We start from the raw sequence: 25,606 nt of genomic DNA, 5'->3' as shown, positions 1-25,606 counted from the left end.
CAGTGGAGGAGGGGCGGGACTAAATCACACTGACCAACTGTCACAACATTCTTTCTGTAAAACGACATCAACCAGCAGCGCTAACCGCACAAAATGGATGAAAAATACATTTTTAGTATGGAACAAATTATCTGTGAAATCAGTTTCAAGTAAACTGTGCTGCAGGTATTCTGTATCATAACAACGAAACCTCTCAACGGAAAAAACGCTGCGCTGACAAAAAGCTCTCAAGAGCCCACAGCACGGCGTCTTCAGCAGAGCGTCTAGCGTTTTCAGCTGGCTAAAAATGATGGACACACGGCCTCAAGGCCTGTTCACACTGGGACGAATTCCGAAGTTTAACACCTCGTGACTCGTGTGCACACTGTAAAACGGCACGCGTAAAAGCGTAATTTTTAATAAAACGTCTCGGGTTCGTTCGTTTTTTTTTGTTTGACGCGTTGCGTCAAAAACCATCTGACCAATGAGATTGCCGCTTTTGCTCACGTGTTTGGAGCTTCTGAGGTTACAGTAAAACACAACTTGGGGGCGCACAAACACAAAACAGTCTTGCCGAGCACACATATGCAACAGCGAAGAAGATATACGCCAAGTAGCGTAGCCGTCTCTACACTGCCAGGAAGAAATAAGACGAGCAAGATGCAAGGCAAGATGAATGTAACGCTGCTGTTCACGTTGGTGCTAGAACATAAAGAACTATATGGCAAACGAGACAGGGACTACACTACAAACATCTTGATGAAAGAAAACTGATATGGAGTGGTATTGCAGAGCAAATTGGTTCCATCTAATGTCAGGGAATGAATTTGCATGTTCACTCGGCTCATCGTCAGCGAGAATCGCTTGGGTGTGAACACAGAAAACGCATTGAAAAACGCTGACGAATAATGCACGCTGATATTCGTCCCAGTGTGTACGAGCCTTTACGGTAAAAAAAAAAAAACAGTAAAAGGGTTTTATATATATAAATGTGTGTGTGAGTGTGTGTGTGTGTAATATATATGTTAAAAGAACATCATGGTACCTCAAGTAGGTAAATTAAGATTCATTAAATTTAAATTAAATTGCATAATTAAATATACAGTTGTAAGTTTGTTGTAAAATATACAGGCACCAAAATGCCATCCCATAATATCTGAAACACTGTCCGTATTACACCATATTTTTTACTGTGAATTTCTAGTAACCACAGGTGGTGTTTTGTTACCATCCATTTAAGATAATATACATTTGAGTGTAGATCTGTTAGTCTGGCTTCACATAACCAGACTTGGGCCACTATGTTAAGACGTCTTAAAAACTAGTTTGTCCAATTAGCAGTTAATCAGTCTTACTTTCCCAATTCAAATTAGACCCATCCATCTTTTTATGTAACTTACTTTAAAAAAACGTTAGGACCAGCCTTGAAGAAAAAAACGTGATGACTAATTTTTAAGACAAGTCTAAGCAGTTTATTCAACAGGCCCCAGACATGTACAATTTCAGTCTAACAGACCTAACATCGTCTAGTTACAAAGGACTTATTGTTGTTATCGAAATGATGCAACCATTAACCTGTACAGAAGGAATTATAATAAATCTAGATCTCATGTGACTCATTTAAAATTCTCCAGTATAATATAAACTCATTCCAGTATGACAATATTCACAACACTTATAAAATAAATATGAGGCTGCTTTGTGTTTCTTGCCTGAAGCCTGAACGATGCAGATGTACCAGATCACTTAAATGTCAAGTTCAGTGCCTTATAGTTAAAAGGCATCTAAAGCCCTCCAACGAAACACACAGATGAAGAACGCACCACAAGGCAACAGATGCTGGGAGGCAGATTGATGACCTTCTAAAATACACACTCATTAAAAACTCTTGTACTTCACACCTTCCTACAGCGGGTTTTTGTGTAGTTAAGCATTAACAGTTTCCATCTTTCTGGATATGGATGAAGCCCAGCTTGAACCGCATTTACCGACTTCAGAAAAACCAGGTCTGCCTTTCCCAAAAACACTGCGAGTTAAAGGGATACTCCACTTTTTTTCTTTTTTTTTTTTTTGATATAGGCTCATTTTACCACTCCCCAGTTGAGTTTTACCGTTTTCGAATCCATTCAGCTGATTTTCTGATATTTAGATGAACATCAGTAACCAGACAGTTTCTGGTCTCATTGACTTCCATAGTAGAAAAACTATATACTATGGAATTTAATGGGACCAGAAAATGTCTGGTTACAGATATTCTTCTAAATATCAGAAAATCGGCTGAATGGATTCGAAAAAAGGTAAAACCCAACTGTTTAACTCTGAGGGAGTTGTAATATGAGCCTATTCCAAAAAAAGTAGAGTATCCCTTTAAGTTGATCATAGAGACCGTTGGTGGCAACGGCTCTACGATCTACTTAGGCTTAGTTACGATGCTTTTTTTTTAAAAATGCAGCCCAGGTGTGATTTCAAGTCAGAATAAAGTGTTAACAAACATGACATTTTAAAAAGACTGAATCCTGCTTTAGTCTGACTGAAATCGAACTTTGAAAGTGCATGCAAACACATTCACATTTTGACTAGTCCAGCTGAACACTGGGATACAGTGGATCCATTTTCAAATGTGATCTGTTAGTATTAGTGAACGGACTGGGACTACTTGCACTGAGCTTCATGACGCACTTCCGTTTTTGGGTTTCCGAACTTATTTATTACATGTTCCAATGTGCTGTAGTCACCTTGTTGACTAAACGCCACCTAAAATGAACTATTTTAAAAGACTATAATAAGAGCATTCGCACACACAAGTTATCATTTTATCAGTCAATTCATTTACTCAACAGGTATGAAATATGATCAGTAAGAGGAAAAACACTGTTAATGAGGAGACGAGTTGTGGACTGCTGCAGGTTAGTGGGGAAATATAGTCATTTATTATTCAAAATTTACAAAAAGACAATATATTTATAGGAACATTTCAGCAAATTCAAGATAATTCATGTTATCGCAGAAAACATTGCTTTAATCAACCGAAAGCCATGAAACTTAGTAATAATGTGCTTTTACTAAAATCCCCAGAGTTGTAGTTGATTGTGTTGTGCAAGTAATCCATTACTGTTACTGTAAAGTGCACTCAGTCATTTTTTCTTTACTGACACCTACTGGTCTGGGTGTATGAAGTTTTACTAACTGCTTTACTAAGCAGTTTGTCTTGTTCCCTTGCTTGCTTTGTAAAGTAGGCTACTGGCTGAATGCTCTGTATCAAGTAAACATATTATTAGAAACAGTAGTAGTAGTAGGCTACTTGTAATTTAGTCAAATGCATGCTGGTCAGATTAAGTCAAACATGGTAGGAATAAGGGATTGCCTGATCCATGTCAAATCAAACGTTTTTATCTAGAAGGCCAATATGTCTAGAATGTCTAAAATATTATGTTAGTTTACATAATTTGAATGATGTTTTACATGAGCACAATTCATTACGTTAACATTTTAATTTAGAAAAAAATGACTGAGTGTATACCTTTAAGTGCAGCTGTTCATGACAGCAAGTTCATCGGGATGATGATCTACAGGTTTTCACAAAACCTGACCACCTTATCATAAATACTGTAAGCTAATCTGATACACCAGTGTAAACATTAACATTAAAACAACAATTATGAAACAAAACATCCTCTTTCCAACAACAACATCAGACTGAATGACCTCCTCGATTTAAAAGCAACTATCAACATGACAATAGCCTATTTAGACAATTCTTGCTAATTCATGTGAAAATGTTCAGTTAGTGTATGTATATATAATATATATATATATATATATAGCAATCTTATATAGCAAAAGACAGACATATTCAGGTAACTTATAAAAGGTGTTGGCAACTTTTGTGCCTCGGATATAATCTGCGTTTAAACAATTCATCAGCAGCAAACCTCAGAAGTTAAAGTGCACCAATTAAATCTAGCACGCAACAACAGAAAGTGTCAAACGCATAGCGGGTTTGAAATCAACAGAGTGTCGTTGTTATTATTATCTTCTTACCTGCATTTAAAGCGATGAAATCTTCTTTGGAAGAAAAAAACGCGACGCTTCGTCTCCAACCGACTCGCAGTGATTTGAATCCCGATTAATCCGCACGAGCGAGGAGACTTTCAGTCTATAACTTCACCGGGAGCGCTCGTGCCCGACCCTGTAACGTTACACACGTGTGTGTGTGTGTGTGTTTGTCCCTCGCTGTCTGTCTCCACGCAATGAATGAATTCCTAAAAACTGAGTGAAACGAGTCCCAGTGTGTTTTAGACGCTCAAACTCCGGGAAGCCCGTCTCTTGTCTATCATTCGCGGCTGTGCTCTGTGTGAATAACGGGAGGTGAGCGTCAGTTCACAGTGGAGTTATTGTCCGCTAGTGCGACCCGGCGGCCGCTGATGGAAGAGGGCTGGGCTTCAGACATCGCCTAGTCCAAGTCCACACACGAGAGACACAAAACAGCCGTGATTATTCATCTAAAGGTTCTCTACAAAAAGAGCCACACTTTTAAAAGTGCTGGTTGTTTGTTACAAAAACGAACAAACAAACAAACACTTGCGTGTTTATTGAAACAGAAACATGTTTGTTTGTTTGCATTCAAACAAAACCTATTTGTTGTTTTTAATACATTTAATCAGAAACATATTTGTTTGTTTGTTAATATAACATTCACACAAAACATTTGTTTTTTTATAGAACATTAAACAAAAAACATTTAGGCCTATATTTTTTCTTTGTTAATAACATTCAAACAAAACATGCTTGTTTGTTAATATAACATCCATCTATCTATCTATCTATCTATCTATCTATCTATCTATCTATCTATCTATCTATCTATCTATCTATCTATCTATCTATCTATCTATCTATCTATCTATCTATCTATCTATCTATCTATCTATTCACATTTATCATCTCAAGTATAGATAAAGCATTGCCAATTTAGGTCTTCTTAACACTCATTCTTTGCCTCATTAGCTTTATAGAGGTACTGACAGGGGCAAGGTCATGTTTGGCCTAACTATCAATCCAAACAATGAAACCAAATAAAAAGTGTAGAAAACAAAACTGCAGGATATTTTAAATCAGTTGATTTATTTGGGAACTGTTATTATTCCACCTCTGATTTAAATATCCATCATTTAAAATAGTAACCTTTGCTTCTATTTGTACATGTGGAACAGTCAAAGAGAAGAAGAGCCATATTGAGTGTATGGGCTCATGCATGGTCACACACAGATGGTGGGTGTGTGTTGAGTAGGTGTTTGTTTGAGTGGGTGTGTCAGTGCGGTGGGAGTTCACAGTGTGCCAAAGAAAGAACACACAAACACATTCATGAAAACACACCCAATCGTGCCACACCTCTCGCCCAGCATCATAGTCAGTGCGACCAATCCCTTTTCACCTCACAGTGGGCATCACAAAAACACAACCAATCTCTTGTCACCTCTGTGCCTCACGGGCAGTCTTCTCCCCCACACCTTCAAAGCAAACCGACATCAAGGCCTCACTCTTTTCCACAAACACATCATATTTATTTGACCATATCACACTGGTTTAATTGCTTTGAAAATCACTGTGTAATGGTGTATGTTTTGAATACGTGTGTTGCAGTTATGGACACTTTCTGAGTACAAATCAGACCTAACAAAAGAGACCTACAGCCAAGATTGATTTCTACTTATATTACCATATATATTTACAATACAATCCTCCCTAAAATGGTATTTACTTACTAAGCCTTACCTGACAGAGCTGCATTAGAAGGACAAACACTCACAACGCAAACGCCTAAAGATAAAAAAAGAAAAAGAAAAGAAAGAAATCAATCTCACCTAAAACTTGTAATGCTTCCTAAAACCAGTAGAGGCCACTGTTGGTCAAATATTCAATTTATTCAATCTATCTATTTATCTATCTATCTATCTATCTATCTATCTATCTATCTATCTATCTATCTATCTATCTATCTATCTATCTATCTATCTATCTATCTATCTATCTATCTATCTATCTATCTATCTATCTATCTATCTATCTATCTATCTATCTATCTATCTATCTATCTATCTATCTATCTAATCTATCTATCTATCTATCTATCTATCTATCTATCTATCTATCTATCTATCTATCTATCTATCTATCTATCTATCTATCTATCTATCTATCTATCTATCTATCTATCTATCTATCTATCTGTCTGACCGTCCGTCAGTCTATCTTTTTTTTAACCTGACTGACATGAAAAAAAAAGTACTACAAAAATATGATTTTTTTTTTAAACTCACAAAAAATGCTATTTTAATTTTACACAAATAAGAGTCCATTGATTCAAAGTCGCTTTGGATAAAAATGTCTGCTAAATGCATTACTGTAAATGTAAAAATGAATGGTTAAGGATCCATAAACTTTTATCCAAAGCGACTTTCAAAAGAGCCAACAATATTCATAACATAGAAATGCCAGGTTTTTAGACAACCAGATTAGGAAGCAAGCTAGAAAAGTGTGTGTATGTGCGTATTTGTTTTATACGATATTGATATGGTGATATTATGAACATGTTTTTGCGTGTTTGAATGCGTGTGAAAGTTCTCTGCCTTGAAGAACTGACCTTTGACCTTCTGTGAGAGAGTCTATTTATTCCACTGAAATCCAGTGTTTTCTTACACACTGAAGCCAGAAGAAGAGGAATCTGCAAACACTACCTCTGTTTGATGTAACACCTGTATGTGGAAAACACATGTAACTGAATCACCTCAGAATTGACCCATCGCTTATAAAACCTTTCCGACAAACCTTGGCAAATGCTGTCTGACAACAATGGATCTTGTCAAATGTGCGTTATTTTATTTATTTTTCAATGTTGTTTTGATCTTCTTTTGTGTTCAGCAGAAATACGAATGTCATACAAGTTTAGAACGCCATGAGCGCGAGAAAATTATTACAATGAGCCAAGTTGAGCCAATATTTGTACATGCAGCTTGAACTAATGTTTCCCGGAACCTCATGACTCTCTGACAAATAACAATGAGTCATATTATCTGAAGCAATGCCAACGTAGGCCTGTGTGGGACTGATGATGATGATGATCATCATCATCATGGCACACTTTACCCTATGCCAGCAGTGAATGTCATCTCTTCATGTCTTGTCCTTTGCTCTATGGTCATGCTGGATGTCACACATTAGCCTCAGCCTCAAACGTCACACAGTCCACCCACAGTCTGATCCATATTGCAGACAAATCTGGAAAACACATTTTTGATGTAATGAGTTTCGATCTGATTTCCTTTTTATCACTCTGTGTGGAAACAAAGTTGAGTTACAAAGTTGGAATAATACAGCAGGTGCTTTTGAAGATGAAATAATCGCTTTTGAAGATTAAAGTTTGCAAGGTTAGTGACATCAAATCTCTAAATGATAATCAAAGTTTTATTTGAGACTGCCACAACATTATTTATAGTTTTTCCCGCAGTGCTACGGTATAAACAGCAAGTACGGTGGTCTCTTGCTGTCTAAGTGGGAGGTTCTTGACCAGACCTTATAACATCAGGTCAAAGATCAGGCTACACAAGAGACAATACTTTCGAAAAGTTTGGGGTCTGTAAGATGTTTTTTAAAGAAGTCTCTTATGCTCACCAAGTCGGGTCAGGATCAGAGTCTCCTTGTCTTTAGCGTCATATGAAATAATTATACTGATTTGGGGCTCAAGAAACATTTCTTATTATCAATGATTAATACAGTTGTGCTGCTTAATAATTTTTTTATAAAAACATTTTCGGAAATCTTTGATAGAAAATTCAGAAGAACAGGATTTATTTGAAACTGGACTGGCTTGGCATGAATAAAAAAATACAGTGGATTTGCAGCTGAGCGGATTTGACATAATGATACACTTCATGGGATTGCGAAAGATAAGCATAGCCTACTACTTCATACAATTGTTAATATTACTGTAATGGAAAAGTTTCACATTCATAAAATGAAATGGTCTGACTCCAAACCGAACTTCTTTATTCTGTTTTGTGTAATTTGCAAGTAAAAAGAATATCAGAGCTTATAGCGTTGTAAGCAGGAATGATGTTGTGTGGCACCCTTTTTCTGTTGTTTGTTATAAAAATGTTCTTGTCCTCTTGCATTGTTTTATTTATTTTAATTTATTTACTATGTATTTTTTATTTTATTTTGAATGTTTATGTCTCATATTGTTCAGGTTCATGGCATTATTTAAAAACCATAGCTGTTTTCACGGATGTGTGAACGGGGATTATTCTCAAGACAGAATAAAGAAGAAGTTTAAACCATCTCATTTTATGAATGTGAAACTTTTCCATTATTATTAACAATTATTAAGGTAGCTTTAGCTAACTTTTGCGTTTTTAGTTCAGACATCGTTGTCGTGTAAACATAGCCTACCGAATGTTTTTATACGATATTATGTTTTAAAACCCACATTAGTGTTTACCAGAAAGTTCAGAAAATATTAGGCCAATGCTATTAGGACAGATATTTTAATATTTTGGCTCTAAATTGAATCTCCCTCAAAGATCTTTTCAAATTCTTCCTGATATGTTCAGTCAGTTTCATATTTTATGGTAGCCCAGTGGTCAATAAAACCTCCAACTTCCTGGAAGTTCAACACGTTGTTGTTAAGGAATAAAAGACAGTACGGCAGTCAGGTTTATTCGACGCAAAAGGCAAATAACTGTTATAAAAGTTTTTGTTGGTATTTACCGTTGAGAACACAAGGACCCTCACCTTCATCACGTGACGACAGTGAAGGTGCGTGGAGGTGGGCGTGTCCTCGCGACTCTGACTGACGCTTACCTGGGTCACTCTGTTCTATCCGAGTGGTCGACAGTGCGCTTCGACGGAAGTGGACACGAAGAATAAGGTGCACGTCCATGGCTTCACCTCTGAAATCGGGATTCCACAGACTAGAGATCCAGAAAACTACATGGGATGTCCCTGACCGATACATCTCACTCAAGCCCGTTGGCTCTGGAGCCTATGGGACTGTATGGTAAGAAAGGGGGGTTATGCTACTGTAGGTCAGATTTATATATGTGAAATGGGAGCATATATATGTCAAGAGGGGTTCACACTTAACATTTAAGCGGAATTTATGTATGACGTTGGGCAAATAAAATATATTAAAATATTTATGCAATCGCCTATTAAATTTTTTTTCTACATAAAGGGGATTTAAATAGCTTATGACAGATTCTGGAACTGATTTGGAATATGAACCATATGAACAAAGCCCTAGGTCTATTCTAATAGGAAACTATTCTAAAAGTTACATTTACAGTAGCCTAGCCTAAATAATTCTATGTTTTGAGTTTGCATAATGCATACTGTCGAGCACCACAAATACTGTTATGTTCACGCAGATTCACTAATAAAAAATGATTTGCTGTATGAATCTATGACATAGACTTGAGAGTGAGTGAGCCTTAGGTAAAATAAACAGCTGTGGACTCGCATACCTGAGGGACAGGTTTCAGCACGTTTGCTGATAACACAGAAATTCCCCCAAAATACTGACAGTCTCAATCAATATAGCTCTCTTCAGTTATGAGCCTGTGTCTTTTTATTAATTTATTGGGACAATACACATTAATTTTGTGTCAGATGTCCTTTGGCCAGATGTTAAATCAACCGTAAAACATTCAAATTTACAGACAAACATTTTTTTATTATTATTATGTAAAGAATATGCTTTAAATACCACATTTGTTTTGGTATTGGAATCAGACCTTGTGATAAAATAACAAAAAGTCTGAACAATTAGAATAAAAGGTATTTAAAATATATATATAACATCACTGTTTTTAAAAAGCCTAAGCAAATATCAGAACAATTATTGGCACAAGAACAAGTCATGGCCTTTAGCTGTATATTGTAACTGTATACAGTACAGCCTATATAGTATTAGTTAATATAAGACATTTTTTAAGTCAGTTTAATGTCATTTAAATTGAAATGACTTAAACATTCAAGTTTACATTTAATATTATTATTATTATTATTTAAATATACGCATGAACTAAAAATGTAACAATCAAATGCACATCGTTTATTATTAAACAGTAAAATCATACTTCATCATTTTTTATAAAATGTGTAATAGAAAGTGAACAAGGAAAAGTGTCATCTTTAGCTCTAAGTTCTATAAAAAATAAATACAGTGAATAAAGTGAAAGCTTGTCTATAAAAATGAATTTCATGTCAAATGAATGTGTGATGTAATGGTTTCTAATGATAACTTCTGTTCAGTTCTGCGAACGACCAGAAAACAAAGGAAAGGGTCGCCATTAAAAAACTTTACAGACCATTCCAGTCTCTGATCCATGCTAAACGTGCCTACAGAGAACTCCGGCTGCTCCGTCACATCCAACACGACAATGTAAGTCTCAAATTCCCAAGAGGAGGACAATAAATCTAGGACTGGATTAAATATCATATGTTCCTGTGTTATTTACATTGTTTTCTTCCTCATAATTGATGAACTTTCATCCATCACTTAGAGCGGAGCTTTAAAATTTGTTTTGTATGTATGTAGTTTGTAATAACATCATAATCCTTTTGCCAATTGAAAGAGAATGAAAAGATTTCATGATACTACTGTTGTGAAAGCCCCCCTTTATCTTCTCAAACCAGTTTCTTTGCTTAGTAAACAGTACGCCTGACCTCACACTGATGCAGGTTTGTAGCAAGAGGTTTAAGAATAATTCATTGCAATATGTTATCCTCTTTTCAAATTCCAGTTAAGTCACTGGAATTACTATTTCATTGTTATTTGTTTTAAACATTTTTTAAAGGGCAAAGTTAATGATTTTTTTTAAACAACAGTAAATAAACATTTATCTGCAAGCAGCAATTATGGGATCAAGCACAAAAGTACATTCAGGTCTGCATACATTTGTGTTTTTGAATTGAGTCAATTAAAGGAGTAGCTCACTTTAAAAAAAAAAAAAAACTTTTGCTGATAATTTACTCACCCCCATGTCATCCAAGATGTCCATGTCATTCTTTCTTTAGTCGAAAAGAAATTAAGGTTTTTGATGAAAACATTCCAGGATTTTTCTCCATATAATGGACTTCAATGGGAACCAAATGGTTCAAGGTCCAAAAGACAGTTTCAGTGCAAACTGCAAACTGTTCAAAGGGCTTTAAACGATTCCAGACGATGAATAAGGGTCTTATCAAGAGAAACGATCTCTCATTTAAAAAATAAATACAAAAGTTTAAGTTTTATAAGCACAAATGCTCGCCTTGCTCGACTCTCCTGTTCGAACTTGTTTATCAAAATGAACAAATCTTTTCGAGTCATTTGGTTCATTCAACGAATGAAATGAAAGAGTTGACTGGAAAAAAAGATTTGTTCCTTTTGATGAACGAGTTCGAACAGGAGAGTTTAGTAGCAGCGAACAGCAGCGGTTTAGTTCATTTTTCTAAATATCTTCCTTTGTGTTCAACAGTTGGATGAAATTGACTGTATTGACAGAATTGCATGTTTTTGGATAACTATGTTCCCTTTAAATCCAATTCTGTTAGTGAAGCTTGGTCTGAAACTGATCTATTGGACACACTTTAAAGGAGTATAAACAGAACACTAATCTAGTCAAATTGTTGATCATGGTAATGGTGAAAAAAAATGAGATGGGAGGAGAACACTATTATTTAAAATAGAAATTTTACATTTGCTTGCAAAAGCAATGAAATAATGATATGGATATTGTTATTTATCCCACCTCACACTATTTCCATGACCAGTGTTGCACTTTGTTATCGAATGCAAAGCGAGTTTCTCAAGGGAAGGTAAACGTTTAGTGGGGACACGTCAAAGTTTTGCATGCGGAAAGTTTTGCTAGTGAATATAGGTAATATGGTAATATATTCCACAATTAAAGTACATTTTTGCAATTTGTCGCCTGATCATTATTCGAAGTTCTATGGTCTGTAATATCCTTCTATTATGCGAGAAACAACAAGAAAACTAACAAATACTGTATGTGCCATTCTTCCATTCTTGGGATAAATTATATTGTCCTTCGAATCATAAAGAATGATGTTTAACAATCATGCACAGACTATTTCTGAATGTATTCTTCTTCCTGTAGGTGATCTGCCTCCTTAATGTCTTCACCCCTCATGCCTCGCTGGAGAAATTTGATACTTTGTGAGTGTGAGGATGAACAGAATGCATTCCTGTGCAGAAATCTTTACACTTGTCATGACAGGCTGAGGGATGCAGTGCGTATGTGTGGATGTATTTGTGTGTGTGAGAGAGGAGGATGTGCTCCATACAGAGATGTTTAATGGCCATTTAAAGTTGATTTGTGTGAAAAAAATTACATTTTAAGATACTTTTTAAAATCCCAGCCTCACTAAATTTCAAACTTAAGTGATAGTGAAAATGCTTACATTTTCTAATGTTTCCCCCCCCCAGTTATATGGTGATGCCATTTGTAGCTCAGGATCTTAGCCACATAATGAAGAAGAAACAATTAACCAGCAAAGTCATTATATACCTGTTCTATCAGATACTGCGAGGACTCAAGGTCTGCCTTATTTCTATTCATTCTTCTGTATTTCTGTTCTTGATGCCTTTGATAGATGTCACACACTAACTTCCTTATATCACTTATTGATGGCATTGAAATATGAATATTGAATCATACTGCAGCTAATAATATGTGTTTCCTCAGTATATCCATTCTGCTGGGATTATTCATCGGGTACGTACTACGTAGAGTAAATATTGCCTGTTTATTCATAGAGTCATAAATATACACTACCGTTCAATAGTTTAGGGTTGGTAAAATTGTTTTTACGTTTTTGAAAATAAAAAATTGTTTTGCTCACCAAATTTGCATGTATTTGATACTGTAAAAACAGCAATATTGTGAAATATCAGTACAAATCATTTCTTTTAATGTTTGTAAAATTGTAAATAACATATTAGGTTCATTTATATCCATCACACTTAAATAATCAGAATATGACCAAATTCCGATTAACTTTGGAATATTTTTGTGCATGTACTGTATATGCAGTTCCTGATAAAACATGATGAAATGACACTAGTATTTTGTTTCAGGATCTTAAGCCTAGTAACCTCGCAGTGGATGAAAACTGTGAATTAAAGGTAAACATAATGATCATAGAATAAATGATCAGCAAAATAATAGTAAATATGTTATTACACAAAATTATCATTGCTTTTTCCCCCTGTAAACTTTCCTCATTCTTGACCATTTTGTTTTTATTTATTTAAAGGGGCCATATTATCCCCTTTTTCAAAGTATTGGTTTTGTTTTTGTACTCTACTAGAATAGGTTGTCATGCTTGAATGTTTAAAACATTATGTTTCACGTATTTGACATTGTTGCAGCACCTCTTTTCCCAGTCTGTCAGTAATGCCAGAGATGGTATTGTTATTGGAAGATACAAGGCTCTACCATTGGAAAAAGCGTAACGGCTAACTTGGATCAGGTGTTTCTTGATAACCAATCACAGCACAGCCTTCATGTCACTGAATTTGGTTTCAAATTGTGGGACAGTCAATCACTGATTGCGGATATGGCAAGCCGTTTTAGCTTTTATTCGTTTCCAGGATGTGAATTCTTGATATCAACAATTTAATTGCTGATATCTGTAATTGTATTTTCACTAGTGAAATTTCCAACACAGTCTCATGAAAGTTTTGAAAATTCAAAATTCAAAACTCAATGAAAAATTTTTTTTTTTTGCGTAAATATGCACTGAAAACCCCTTGGGTAGATTTAGGGGGGAGGTGAGTGGGAGTGAGTGTATCATATGCACGCAAAAAAAAAAAAAAAAAAACGCGTACCATATACACGCAAAAACTATTTTTGCCGTATAAATGGCATGAGAAATGACATTTGTGCTATACATACTGTACGAACTTTCATGAGATCGGGCTCAAAATTTCACCATAGGCTGCCATTCAAAGTAAATTGTTGATATCAAGAATTGATTTTTTACTAGTAGAAATATCATTTTTGATATCAATAATTACATTGTTACTAGTAAAAATACGAATTCCTGATATCAGTTGAAATGTCTATTCTTGATATCAACAATTCAATTGGTACTAGTAAAAATTATAATTTTTGATAGTGATATCAATATTATTTCAGATATCTAAAATGTCTTTCTTACTAGTAACAATCACATTCATGATATCAGAAATTTACATTGTCACTAGTAAAAATTGAATTATTGATATCAAAAATGATCATTGTTACTAGTAGCAATTAAATTGTGGATATCAAGAATAGACATTTCAACTAGTAACAATTGAATTCTTGATATCAAAAATAAAGGTTTTTACTAGTAATAATTGTATGTCTTATATGTGAAATTGGAATTTCAACTAGTAAGAAATCAAATCTTGATATCAACGATTGGTTTTGAATGACAGCCTATGTTGACATTTCACTAGTGAAAATACATTTGTTGATATCAAGAATTCAATTTTTGATATCAAAAAATGTAATTGTTGATATCAAGAATTCATATCCTGGAAATTAATAAAAGTTAAAACGGCTTGCCATAGATGCCATATAAATGAATGAGAAGTGAATCAATCCTGACGTGCAATTTTCCGTGACTTCTCTTATAAAACAGCATTATTTTTTTCAGTCTAATTAAAAAATCAATGCAAAATGAATTTTTAAGAGCTATCATGCTGAGGAATGGTGGACAAGCTGTCGATTCATTAAATTATAAGCTATTTCCTCACCAAGTTTTTTTTTTAGCATGGATGGTGAATCCTCTCCTCCATTGACATCCATTCAAAAAACGGCCTCTTGTCTCCTTCCCTGCGTATCCCTTTAAGCAATAAGAAAGGTTTGGTCCGATGGTGGAAAAGGGGCTTATGTGGCCTGTTTCTTACACTGTTTGTTAGATTCTGGACTTTGGACTGGCAAGACACGCAGAAACTGAGATGACGGGCTATGTTGTGACACGCTGGTACAGAGCCCCCGAAGTCATTTACAACTGGATGCATTATACTCAAACAGGTGACCTTTGACCCTGTCATTATTGACCCGCCCAACACATTGTGTAAAAGGCGATTCAAAGAGTTTTAGTCTTTAATCGCTATTTTACTGTTCTTTGTTCAGTTGATGTTTGGTCTGCTGGCTGCATCCTGGCCGAGATGATAACAGGAGAGGTGCTTTTCCCAGGCAGTGACAGTATCCTTTCTCTTTCCTCGCTTTTTAAATATGTCTGTCAAGCAAAAGAGTGCCTATTCCTTAACTGTATTGCTTAGGTATTGACCAGCTCAACAAGATCCTCACCCTGACAGGCACACCAAACTCAACGCTTGTTATGAAAATGCAAAGCAAAGATGTAAGCATATACCGTCAGACATCTGCTACTATATATTTTAGGAATTTTTTTCGAGTCTGTTTGTCGTTATTGTATTAATGTGTTGGCAGGCTCAGTCATATGTCCGCTCACTTCCAGTCCAAAAGAAAAAGCCTTTCAAAGAGGTCTTTTCTGTTATGGATCCTTCTGGTATGTTCTCAACTCCCATATTGATTTTACTTTTATAAACATTTTAAACCTAAAACCAATAGCACCTAGTAAGCTTTATGTGTGTGATATATGGATATTGCATTGTTTTGAATGGTAAAAGTCGCCCTCTAGTGGTAGACTAGCACATTAGCTACTATATTGCTATGATAGCTGTTATTATTTTGGATTCTTAAGCCAGTATAAAAGCTTGTCCCATCTTTTGCATCTGTAACTGTAATTCAGCTTTGATTTAATGCCGTGTTTCATCTACAGCCATCGATCTGTTGGAAGGCATGCTGGTTTTGGACCCGGATGTCAGACTTACTGCAAAAAACGGCCTTTCACATCCATATCTGTCTGAGTTTCATGACCCTGAAAACGAGCCTGTGTCTCCACCATACGATGATTCTTTTGAGAGTCTGGATCTGGCCGTCAGCGAATGGAAAAGTGAGAGTATATACATACACATACACATTTATATAAAACTCTTGTCTGAAGTACTCTGGCACTCTGTTGAACCTGTTTTAAATCCATTTTTTAAATTCTTATGTTGGTCTTGAGGTATTTATTTATATTTAAAGCTTTTTTATTTCTCACAGGTCTCATCCACATGGAGATCATGACATTTGACCCAGACAACCCCAGAGTGACTGCAACATAATACCTCATCTTTACATCACCAGAACAGCACTCTAAAGAATTACAGACACTGATGAACTATTGTTTGCTTCTTTTATCAAACACCATTAGATATCTTTAACACCTGTTGTTATCAAGCACAGTTTATTAGATATCTAGCTATAAATCCTTTTTTTTTTTTTTTTTGTTATCAAACACTCAACTGGCTATCTTCAAACATATATATTACTGTAACTACATCAAGTGTTTAAACCAACTTTTAAAGAATGTACTCCAGTATTTTAAGAATGAAATGTAAAAAATAAATGATTTTTTTTTTGTGGATGTCTTTGTGCTATCATTATATTATATTGGCTTTTATACTGAGGCAACACTTTATTTTACAGTGTCAGTTATTTTACATGTAGCCTAGTTACTGTATACTAACTATAAATTATGCATAATTACATGCAATTAACCCTAATCCTAAGTGCATATTTTTAATTTTTATTACTCTGTACTTAAGTGTATTATTACACAGTAATACTGGCACCTTAAAATAAAGTATAAACTATATTGGCATTGAATATTAACTGTATATCATCATCCTAAAATTAAATAGTTATATAGTTTCTTCTATAGTTCCATAATTCTATACTTTCTAAGACCCAATTTATATAAATATATGGTATATACATGTGGTATATATACCTGTAAAACACACACACACGCACACACACACACACACACATATATATATATATGAAGAGTTCAGATGCAAAAGCCTCTAAATGCCATTTGAAATTTTCTTCTTTAATGATGATTTTTATCAAACTTGTATATTTAAGTTCGGTAATTTCACTTAAATAACAATTAATAGGTAATTATCATTGCCATTTAAGTGAAATTACTGAACTATATATATAAGGGCTAAAAAGGGTGGGGTTGTTGAGTGTAAAATATAGAGTAGGAAAATATTTAGTTTATTTTAAATGACATTTTTAGCTGTTTCCTTTTCTACTCCTAATTTTAATTTATTTACTCATATTTGTTGTCTTTTTCATTTTTAACTGTTTTATTTCTTTTTACAGGTTTTTAAAGTGTGTATATATATACACACACACACATTAACTTTTCCATGAACCCATACTTTTTGAAAAAAAAAAAAAAAAAAAAAAAAAACAAGCAGGCGTTAGTTAGACGTAGTATTGACAAATACCCGTTAGGGGACGCTATTAGGTAGTAAGTAGAGTTAGTAGGCTAAGTTACAAGTTTCCATTAAACAATTTCGATCTGTTTTGATATTTCTTGCACCCTATGATTAATTGATTTTCGATCTACGGGATGAGTGTGTCAAGAAGCTGTATCAGGTTTGTTTGTATTGGTATTATTTGACCTGCTCGAGAGGTATTCAATCTGATAAATTAATCAACGGCTTTCAATAGAGGGTACATTAGTTATCTCTCAAAGGACGATTCTATCAGGTTTATCTACTTCAAAACAACAAAAGAATTGTCCCTTAAAGAAGTACGAGTAATACTAACTGACCAGCCAGCTAAAGTTAAACCCTCATTGAATGGAAGCTTAGTTTGCCTGTTGTAATCAGATATCTTGGCTCTGCTTGGTCAGGTGTGGTTTTAGGTCCTATGGGAAAGTGTTTGAATTGTGTTTGGGTAGTGTTTATCTGTTTAGCCAACACATGTTTAATGTGTAGTGTACATTGAACAGCGATATTTAACTCTCTGAAGTGTTGTAACCCGCATGTTTTCTGACTGTAGGCTATTGGCTATTGTTGCCCTTTCCACTCGTGAGGTAATGACGATCAAGAAATCAATGTGTCCCTTTTCCCTTTTGCACCAGCGTCATGTCCTAGTCAATATTCAGAACAGTTATGGATCTATATTAGTTTTTAGATAGTCAGTTTGAAACCTTTTACATGTGTTCCCCACAGTCTCTGGTCACATCTATGGATCTAGAATACAATAAATGTCCTGGTTACAACCCCAAATCTAGAAATATTGGGGCATATTGTAAAATGTAAGAAAATCAAGAATCTGTGATATGTTAATTCTCTATAACCTTTATATAACTGACAAAAGTTTTCACTGACTAACTTAAGAGCATTTTGTGTAGTAAATTAAAAATTTGATGGCTGCAATACCTCAACATTTACAAAATTTACGCAATTTACAAAAAAAAAAAAAAAAAAAAAAAAATTGGGACAGAGGCATATACCAGCCTTACCTTTTAATTAAAAGTTTGGGAATTAAGGAAAATGATTGTTAAGGTTTTGCAAATGGATTTTTGGCTCAATTTCACCTGATAAAAGTCAGCGTCATTGTCTGATTCTCCTTTTTGATGGGTCATACATTTTCAGTTGGAGACAGATCTGGACTGCAGGCAGTCAGTCAAGCACATCCATGGTGTAGAGTGTCTAGAAACCACCATGTGTTAGCATGTGCAGAATGCAGAATGAGGATTGGCATTGTCTTACCCAGGAATGATGTCTCTATAATATGCATCCACATCAAAATGCAATTTGCACTGATGCGCCACCATACCATGACATATTTGCTTTTGCAACTGTCGTTGATGAAAGTCTTGATGTCCCTTTGTCTTTGGGATTGAGAACTCAATGTCTGTTTTTCCCCAAAACAAGCTGAACTCATCTCACATTTCAACTATTTTTGGATCATCTAAGATGAGCTCGGGCCCAGGGAACTGGCCAGCGTCTCTGCATTGAAACAGAGGTAACAGAGACTCTTGTGGCATTTCTGATGCACTAGCAGACTCTGATAAGTGACAATGGTTTTCCAAAGTACTCCCGAGCCCATGTGACTATTTAACAGAGTAGCATGATGGTATCTCATGCAATGCCATGAGGGCTCAAAGGTCATGCACATTCAGGTTTCTTGTCTTTCCCTATATGACATGTCCTGAGATTTCTCTGGTTTCCCTAAATAAGGTGAAAGACCTAAATTCTGTGCAATCTAAATCTGATTTTTGAATTGTTTGACAATTCTCTCATGATATTTGCCACTAAGTGATGAGCCATGACCATCTTTGCTTGCAAAGACTGAGATGCTCCTTTTACACTCAATCATAATATTCAATTCAATTTATGTTTGTTTGTATGGTGCTTTTCATCTGTTATCAGAGGTAAGTGTCCACGTAATGTATTTCAGAAATGTACATATACAAAATCACAGTTAACTAAAAAATGTATTCATTTAAACAATTAATTTTAATGCAGAAACAATGAGCTCATTATAGTAATGAATATGTTTGTTAACAAATGATTATGATTATACCAATTCATCTGCTTATTGGACTTTTTCATTTGCATTTGTTTCATTTGGATATTCTATAAGCTTTTCACTTTTATTTGACCTCTGTCTCAACTTTTTTGGATTGTGTTGCAGCCATCAAAAACAATATTTGTTTATGTTTACAAAATATGCTTAAGTTGGTCAATGAAAACTTTTTTATTCTTTTTTTTGTAGCTCACCAAAAATTTTTGACAATTATGAATTAATTTGTAAGATTTTATAATATTGATATAGATATATCGGTAACACTTTAGAATACGGTTCCTTCGTTAATGAATAACTACACAAGAAATAATGAGTAACACAATATTAACAATCTAGTAACTATTATTAACCAACAAGAAACTCTGATTAACAAACTAGTAAGTAATAGCGCACAGACGAAAGTGGTAGTTCACTATTAACTAATCAATAACTATTATTTTTTTAATACTTCCCAGAGAACTACTGAAAAAGTTTATTAACAATCTAGTAACTACTATTAACTAAAATACTCAAGTGTTCAAGTGTTACTACATGATCATGATTTGTGCAACTGTTTGAGATTTTTGGTGAACTTTAGTATACTTTTAGAAAATGTCTTTAGTAACACTTGAGTAATTACTAGTTAGTTCCAATGATCTTCACTTTATAATACGAATCCAAATAATTAGTAATTCCCACAGAAGTATCTAGTAACACTTTCATCTGTGAGCTATTACTACTAATTCGTTAATAAGAATTTATTTTAGTTAATAGTAGTTACTAGATTGTTAATAAACTTTTTCAGTAGTTCCTGGGAAGTATTAAAAAAATAATAGTTATTGATTAGTTAATAGTGAACTACCACTTTCGTCTGTGCGCTATTACTTACTAGTTCGTTAATCAGAGTTTCTTGTTAGTTAATAATAGTTACTAGATTGTTAATATTGTCTTACTCATTAGTTCTTGTGTAGTTATTCATTAACGAAGGAACCGTATTCTAAAGTGTTACCGATATATCAATCATTACTTTAAAAAAGATTTTTATATATATGTGTAAACTCACATGCATTTAATATTTCAGTTAAATCATGCAAAAGTTAGTGTTTTTAGATTTAAACTTCTTGTGAAAATGGCATAAAAGGTGTTTGAAAAAATAGACTACTTTTATATTATTTTTTCTTGATTGTGGACACTAGACTACTTTTATATTATTTTTTCTTGATTGTGGACACTATGTTATTGACTCATATACCTCTATAGCAGTGCTGAGAGAATATCAATTTAAGTTGCATTTTTTTGTTTTCCTATGTTGTGTAAAAGAGAAAAGTCAATGAAATAAAAACTGAAGACAAGTGATTGTATATAACCCTGATTTATTGATGTTTCCATGTGGCACATGGTTGGATGAAAACAACAATTGTGACAGAACAGCTCATCAGCCCATCATCCAAAATCAGGAAAAAGAAAAAAGTAGAAGTTACTCGTCTCTGTAGGAAGTAAAATCTCAAATGAGTAGCTTTTGTTGCACTGTGATGAAGCAGAAGTATTATAAATGCTGGTTGTAGTGACAAGGAATTTTATGTCAGTTGAAAAGCCATTTATTTTATGTGCATTAATGCTTACATGTTGTGACAGAGCAACAAAAGCTATTCAGCCCGAAAAAATACTTGAGCTCCATGCTTTGTCTCTCTTATTAGCTCTTTTACGATTGTGCATCCCCTAAAGGACAATTTGTACTCTGGCTGAGTAGAGATGCCAAGAGGAAACAATTAGAATCAAAAACAGCACGGTGAATGTGAAAAGCCGTTCTGCAGGTACAGTATATAACACTTTGACATTAGAGTCTCTTTGGGTCACTGTGGATTTTGGGGGTTAAACGATAAAAAAAATTTATGAACATTGAAATGTGGAGTGAAAAGATCTTGTTGCTCAGGTTGTGAGATGATATTAGGTTGGGGAAATGGGTGGATGAGTTTAGAAGCGGCGCTTCTGGCTGGACACCACAGAGGAACGGGACATTGATATTTGACCACCGCCGCCGCCGCCGCCACTCAAGCTCATGCCGGAGCCACCGCCATATCCAAAGCCACTGCCGCCGCTGCCGCCACCGAAACTGCTGCCGCCACCGAAGCCGCTGCCGCCACCGAAGCCGCTGCCACCACCGAAGCCGCTGCCACCACCGAAGCCGCTGCCACCACCGAATCCGTAGCCGCCGCCACCGCCGCCACCACCACCTGTGAACAAACAAACAAAGACATAAGTTATACTGAACACCAATGCAGTTAATTACAAAAAGTTATGTGCTGATGTCTTTTTATCTAAGGTAAAGATAAAAAATATGCTTACTGCTGCTTGACTCCTGAATGTGGATGGTTGCAGAACTTCCACCAGTAGCAATCCTGACAAAATGAAAATAAATGTCAATGTCTATATAAAGACAAATTTCAAGAGAACAAAAAAAAAAATGCTTAAGCTTTCAAATTGGAAAAGTGACTGACCTGGTCTCCTCTCCTTCCAGAAGCTTCCTGTAGGTTGCGATCTCAATGTCCAAGGCCAATTTGACATTCATGAGCTCCTGGTACTCACGCACCTGGCGCGCCATATCCTGCTTTGCTCTTTGCAGGGCCTCCTCCAGTTCCTTAATGCGGAGCTTGGCATCCTTCACTGCCAGTTCTCCACGTTCCTCAGCCTCAGCGATTTGAGATTCAAGGTTGGCACGCTGAGCAATTCAAAGAAGACATTACAACTTTAGTTTTCAGCAGCACTTTTACATTATTCCGGTCCTCTTCTGTAGGAACTCCTATACATTATTCTTGTGTAAACCTTTTTTTTTTTTTTTGAAAGTACATTTAGTACACACTAAGGATTTGGTTGGCAATCTAATTCAGGCCAAAACCTCATCCAAAGACTAACACTTACTTGTCCCTTGACTGCTTCAATTTCATTCTGAAGTCTGCTGATCATGCGGTTCAGCTCAGCAATTTCAGCCTTGGTGTTGCGAAGGTCATCTCCATATTTGCCGGCAGATGACTGCATCTCCTCGAACTAGAAGGTAAAAAGTGAGACATTTTCATTAGGATCTGTCAGTTGGCTGCTTAAACATAGTGTTTGTTTGATGCTTGAAAGTCTTTTCCTCACCTTCTGTTTGTACCACGACTCAGCCTCAGCGCGGCTGCGGTTGGCAATGTCCTCATACTGAGCACGGACCTCGGCGACGATCGAATCCATGTCCAGGTTGCGACTATTGTCCATTTCCACAATGACTGATGTGTCTTTGATCTGTCCCTGGAGTTCGCGCAGCTCCTAAAATTGCAAGGATAAGGTATAAGGCATTGAGATAAATCTAACATTGAAGACTAGCCTTGCTGTCATCATATAGTTCCATCAAACGCTCACCTCCTCAAAGATGGCTCTAAGGAAGTTGATTTCGTCTTGAAGGGAATCAACCTTGGCCTCAAGCTCAACCTTGTTCATGTACGCAGAGTCAACATCCTATGAAGAGATGTACAAAGCTCAATATAATGGGTGGACTCTACAATCAAAATAGTTGTAAAAATATAACCAGGGGGCCAAGAAAGCAGCCAAAGGTATTACCTTCTTGAGCAGGACAAATTCGTTTTCTACTGCGGCACGCTTGTTGATTTCATCCTCGTATCTGCAAAAGTAAGTTTGCCATTTTAGCAAATTCATTGTGAAATTATACCATTCACACAAAGCATCTACTGTACTTACTTGTTCTTGAAGTCCTCAACCAAATTCTGCATGTTCTTCATCTCTCCTTCTAGCTTCATCTTTTCATTACCAAGTCCATCAAGCTGTCTGCGCAGGTTGGAGATGTAGGCCTCGAACATGGCATCTATGTTGGAGCGGGTGGCTGTCTGGTCCTGCAGTAAACTCCATTTTGTCTCAAGCACTTTGTTCTGCTGTTCTAGGAAGCGCACCTGTATTTGAAATAAACCAATAAAGGATTTGAATAAATAGCTTTATTAGGAACTGAAGGCATGAGAACCTTTTGATGTGCCATTACTTATGCCACAAGATGTGTCTTCTACAGTAATTATCAAGCACACCTCTTATTGCATATCCAGACTTGTATTGACACACCTTTGGCAACCTAAAAAAAATAGCATATGTGACATGCTGTGTTGGCCAGCAGAGCTTCTTGGAGTAACTGTCCTGTTAATATGAACACTCCCCTTCGAGATCATAGCTATGTCACCACAACATGTTTAGACTCTCTGAGCTATTAAACAATGTTTCCCTCCTGGCATAAAGGCGAGGCTCCTATGAGACCTGTGCCAAATGGCAAGCCTTAACAGAGTTGATATGACACGCCTTTCCCCTCAGGTGCTAACTGTACCCACCGTTCTGCATATTCATGGAATGTAATTAATCGTGTGTACAACCTTGCAAATACTTTAAACTTGCAGGATTCACATGAAAAGAACAAAGCAGTGATGACATCAGTAGTTATTTGAGCTGCATGATTGCTGATCATATCTCTTGTCAGAATCACACAAATGGGCGTAGCACCTACAGTGGGGGTGAAATTTACAAGGTGTGGTTACTCCCCAAAGGTCTCAGAGAATCAAAATAGGAAACTAGGTTTGTTTAAGAAAAAAAAAAATGATTAAGTAAGAGTTAAAGATGATACTCGTTTGCCATCTGCATTGCTGCCATAGGGATAGAAGAAAAACTTGATCCATGCCCTTATTTGGATTGGATCAGTCATTGGATCTCAACTGGCTTGGGTTTCTAAACTCACCCTCAAAGAACAAGAAGAAGGAAAGCAACTCAAGCCTGTTCTAAGATGTGGACTTTGACTGCTTGACTGAAGTTGAGTGATAATGATGCAGAGGTGGCATATGTAACGGCACCCGGTCTCCTACTGTGTGTGCTAACTGTTGCACTGAATCTGATACTAGCAGGATTTCTGGGTGCAAGTGACTGGCTGTGAAATATTTAATGAGCAGACCTCAGATCATATGAAGTCCCTTGAAATGTGTGCACGTAAACCAAACGTTCAAATGAATAGTCAAAATGTCAGATGTGCAAGATCAGATTGTTGTGTTGTGCAGCTGAGTATGTTTGCAAAGAGAAGACTAACCTTGTCAATGAAGGAAGCAAAGCGGTTGTTGAGGTTCTTGATCTGCTCTTTCTCCTGGGTGCGGACAGCTTGGATGTTGGGGTCGATGTCTAGGTTCAATGGAGCTAGGAGGCTCTGGTTGACTGTGACGGCTGTGATGGGTGCCATACCGCCTTGACCGAATCCTCCACCAAATCCACCAGCACCACCGCCGAATCCTCCACCGCCGAACCCTGCACCACCGCCGTATCCTGCACCACCGCCGAATCCTGCACCACTGCCGAATCCAGAACCACCACCGAATCCAGAACCTCCTCCAAAGCCACCGCCGCCACCGCCAATGCTGTAGCTGTAGCTTTGTCCAGATCCTCCTCCAAAACCTCCGCCACCACCACCACCGCCGGAGCGACGGAATGACACGGAGCTCATCCTGCTGCCCATGGGTGCTGCGCTGGCAGACATGCTGGAGAAGCTCTTCCTAATACCACCTCCACCAAAGCCGCCGCTCATGCTTCCACCACTGGAACTGTAGGAAGTTTTGATCGAAGTCATGTTTGCTGTCGTCTATGAGGGGGTGTGGTACGGACAGAAAAAGAACAGGAGGAGACAGAGAGATCCGGAGCAGGTAAGCTCACTAAGAGGAAAGTTAAATCCCTCTAAGTGCCTTCTTCAATGAGTGCAGGAGCTTTTATACCTCTCGTGCCACGGGAGGGGCTCATCTGGCCACTCCTCTTTCAGCCTCAGGCTCCTGTCCTTTCACCCCTCTGCAAGTGAAATACACCCATCTTGCTAGGCTGGTATGGGAGTACTTTCAGCAAAGAGGGCCACACCCTACCTTTCATGCACACACACACACACACACTCAGATAAAGTGAAGAGTTTAAGGAGGAACGGGGAGTAGAAAAACAAGATTCTACGCAGCCTCTTTTTGCATCTACTACAAAACTTTTATATTTTACTATAGTGCTCAGTAATCCAAAACACTATGGCTAATAGGCCAGATGGCATTCTATAAATGAATGCATGGCAAACTAAACAACTCTAT

At 36.4% G+C, this 25,606-nt stretch overlaps 3 protein-coding genes across 5 annotated transcripts in view; 1 reads left to right on the top strand and 2 right to left on the bottom strand.

Moving 5' to 3' along the window:
• plxnb1a (plexin b1a) overlaps positions 1-4,387 on the bottom strand; it is an 84,870-nt gene extending 80,483 nt beyond the window's left edge. For 2 of the 3 annotated variants that reach the window (XM_039652647.2, XM_039652648.2), the window contains exon 1: positions 4,021-4,387. The gene's annotated coding sequence lies outside the window, so the exon portion shown is untranslated. The remainder of the gene's footprint in view (positions 1-4,020) is intronic. The other variant, XM_039652649.2, reaches the window with a different exon arrangement.
• A 4,423-nt stretch (positions 4,388-8,810) lies between these two features.
• Positions 8,811-16,527, top strand: LOC120463558 (mitogen-activated protein kinase 14A). The gene is made up of 12 exons (XM_089124286.1): positions 8,811-9,034; positions 10,291-10,420; positions 12,138-12,196; positions 12,467-12,578; positions 12,726-12,755; positions 13,118-13,165; positions 14,951-15,065; positions 15,168-15,239; positions 15,317-15,396; positions 15,486-15,564; positions 15,838-16,011; positions 16,164-16,527. Exons 1-12 carry the CDS (start codon positions 8,916-8,918, stop codon positions 16,223-16,225), a joined length of 1,080 nt encoding a protein of 359 aa, XP_088980412.1. The 5' UTR covers positions 8,811-8,915; the 3' UTR covers positions 16,226-16,527.
• A 4,304-nt stretch (positions 16,528-20,831) lies between these two features.
• On the bottom strand, positions 20,832-25,310 carry krt5 (keratin 5). The gene is made up of 9 exons (XM_039652728.2): positions 24,583-25,310; positions 23,208-23,416; positions 23,070-23,130; positions 22,872-22,967; positions 22,614-22,778; positions 22,395-22,520; positions 21,974-22,194; positions 21,822-21,874; positions 20,832-21,709 (listed from the first exon to the last, which is right to left on the bottom strand). Exons 1-9 carry the CDS (start codon positions 25,111-25,113, stop codon positions 21,450-21,452), a joined length of 1,722 nt encoding a protein of 573 aa, XP_039508662.2. The 5' UTR covers positions 25,114-25,310; the 3' UTR covers positions 20,832-21,449.
• Between the last annotated feature and the right edge of the window lie 296 nt (positions 25,311-25,606).

Source organism: Pimephales promelas, chromosome 20 (genome assembly GCF_988280905.1).
Source record: "Pimephales promelas chromosome 20, fPimPro1.hap1.1, whole genome shotgun sequence".
Lineage (NCBI taxonomy): Eukaryota > Metazoa > Chordata > Actinopteri > Cypriniformes > Leuciscidae > Pimephales > Pimephales promelas.
The sequence above is the reverse complement of the archived record's forward strand: the minus strand, read 5'-3'. Positions and strand labels throughout refer to the sequence as shown.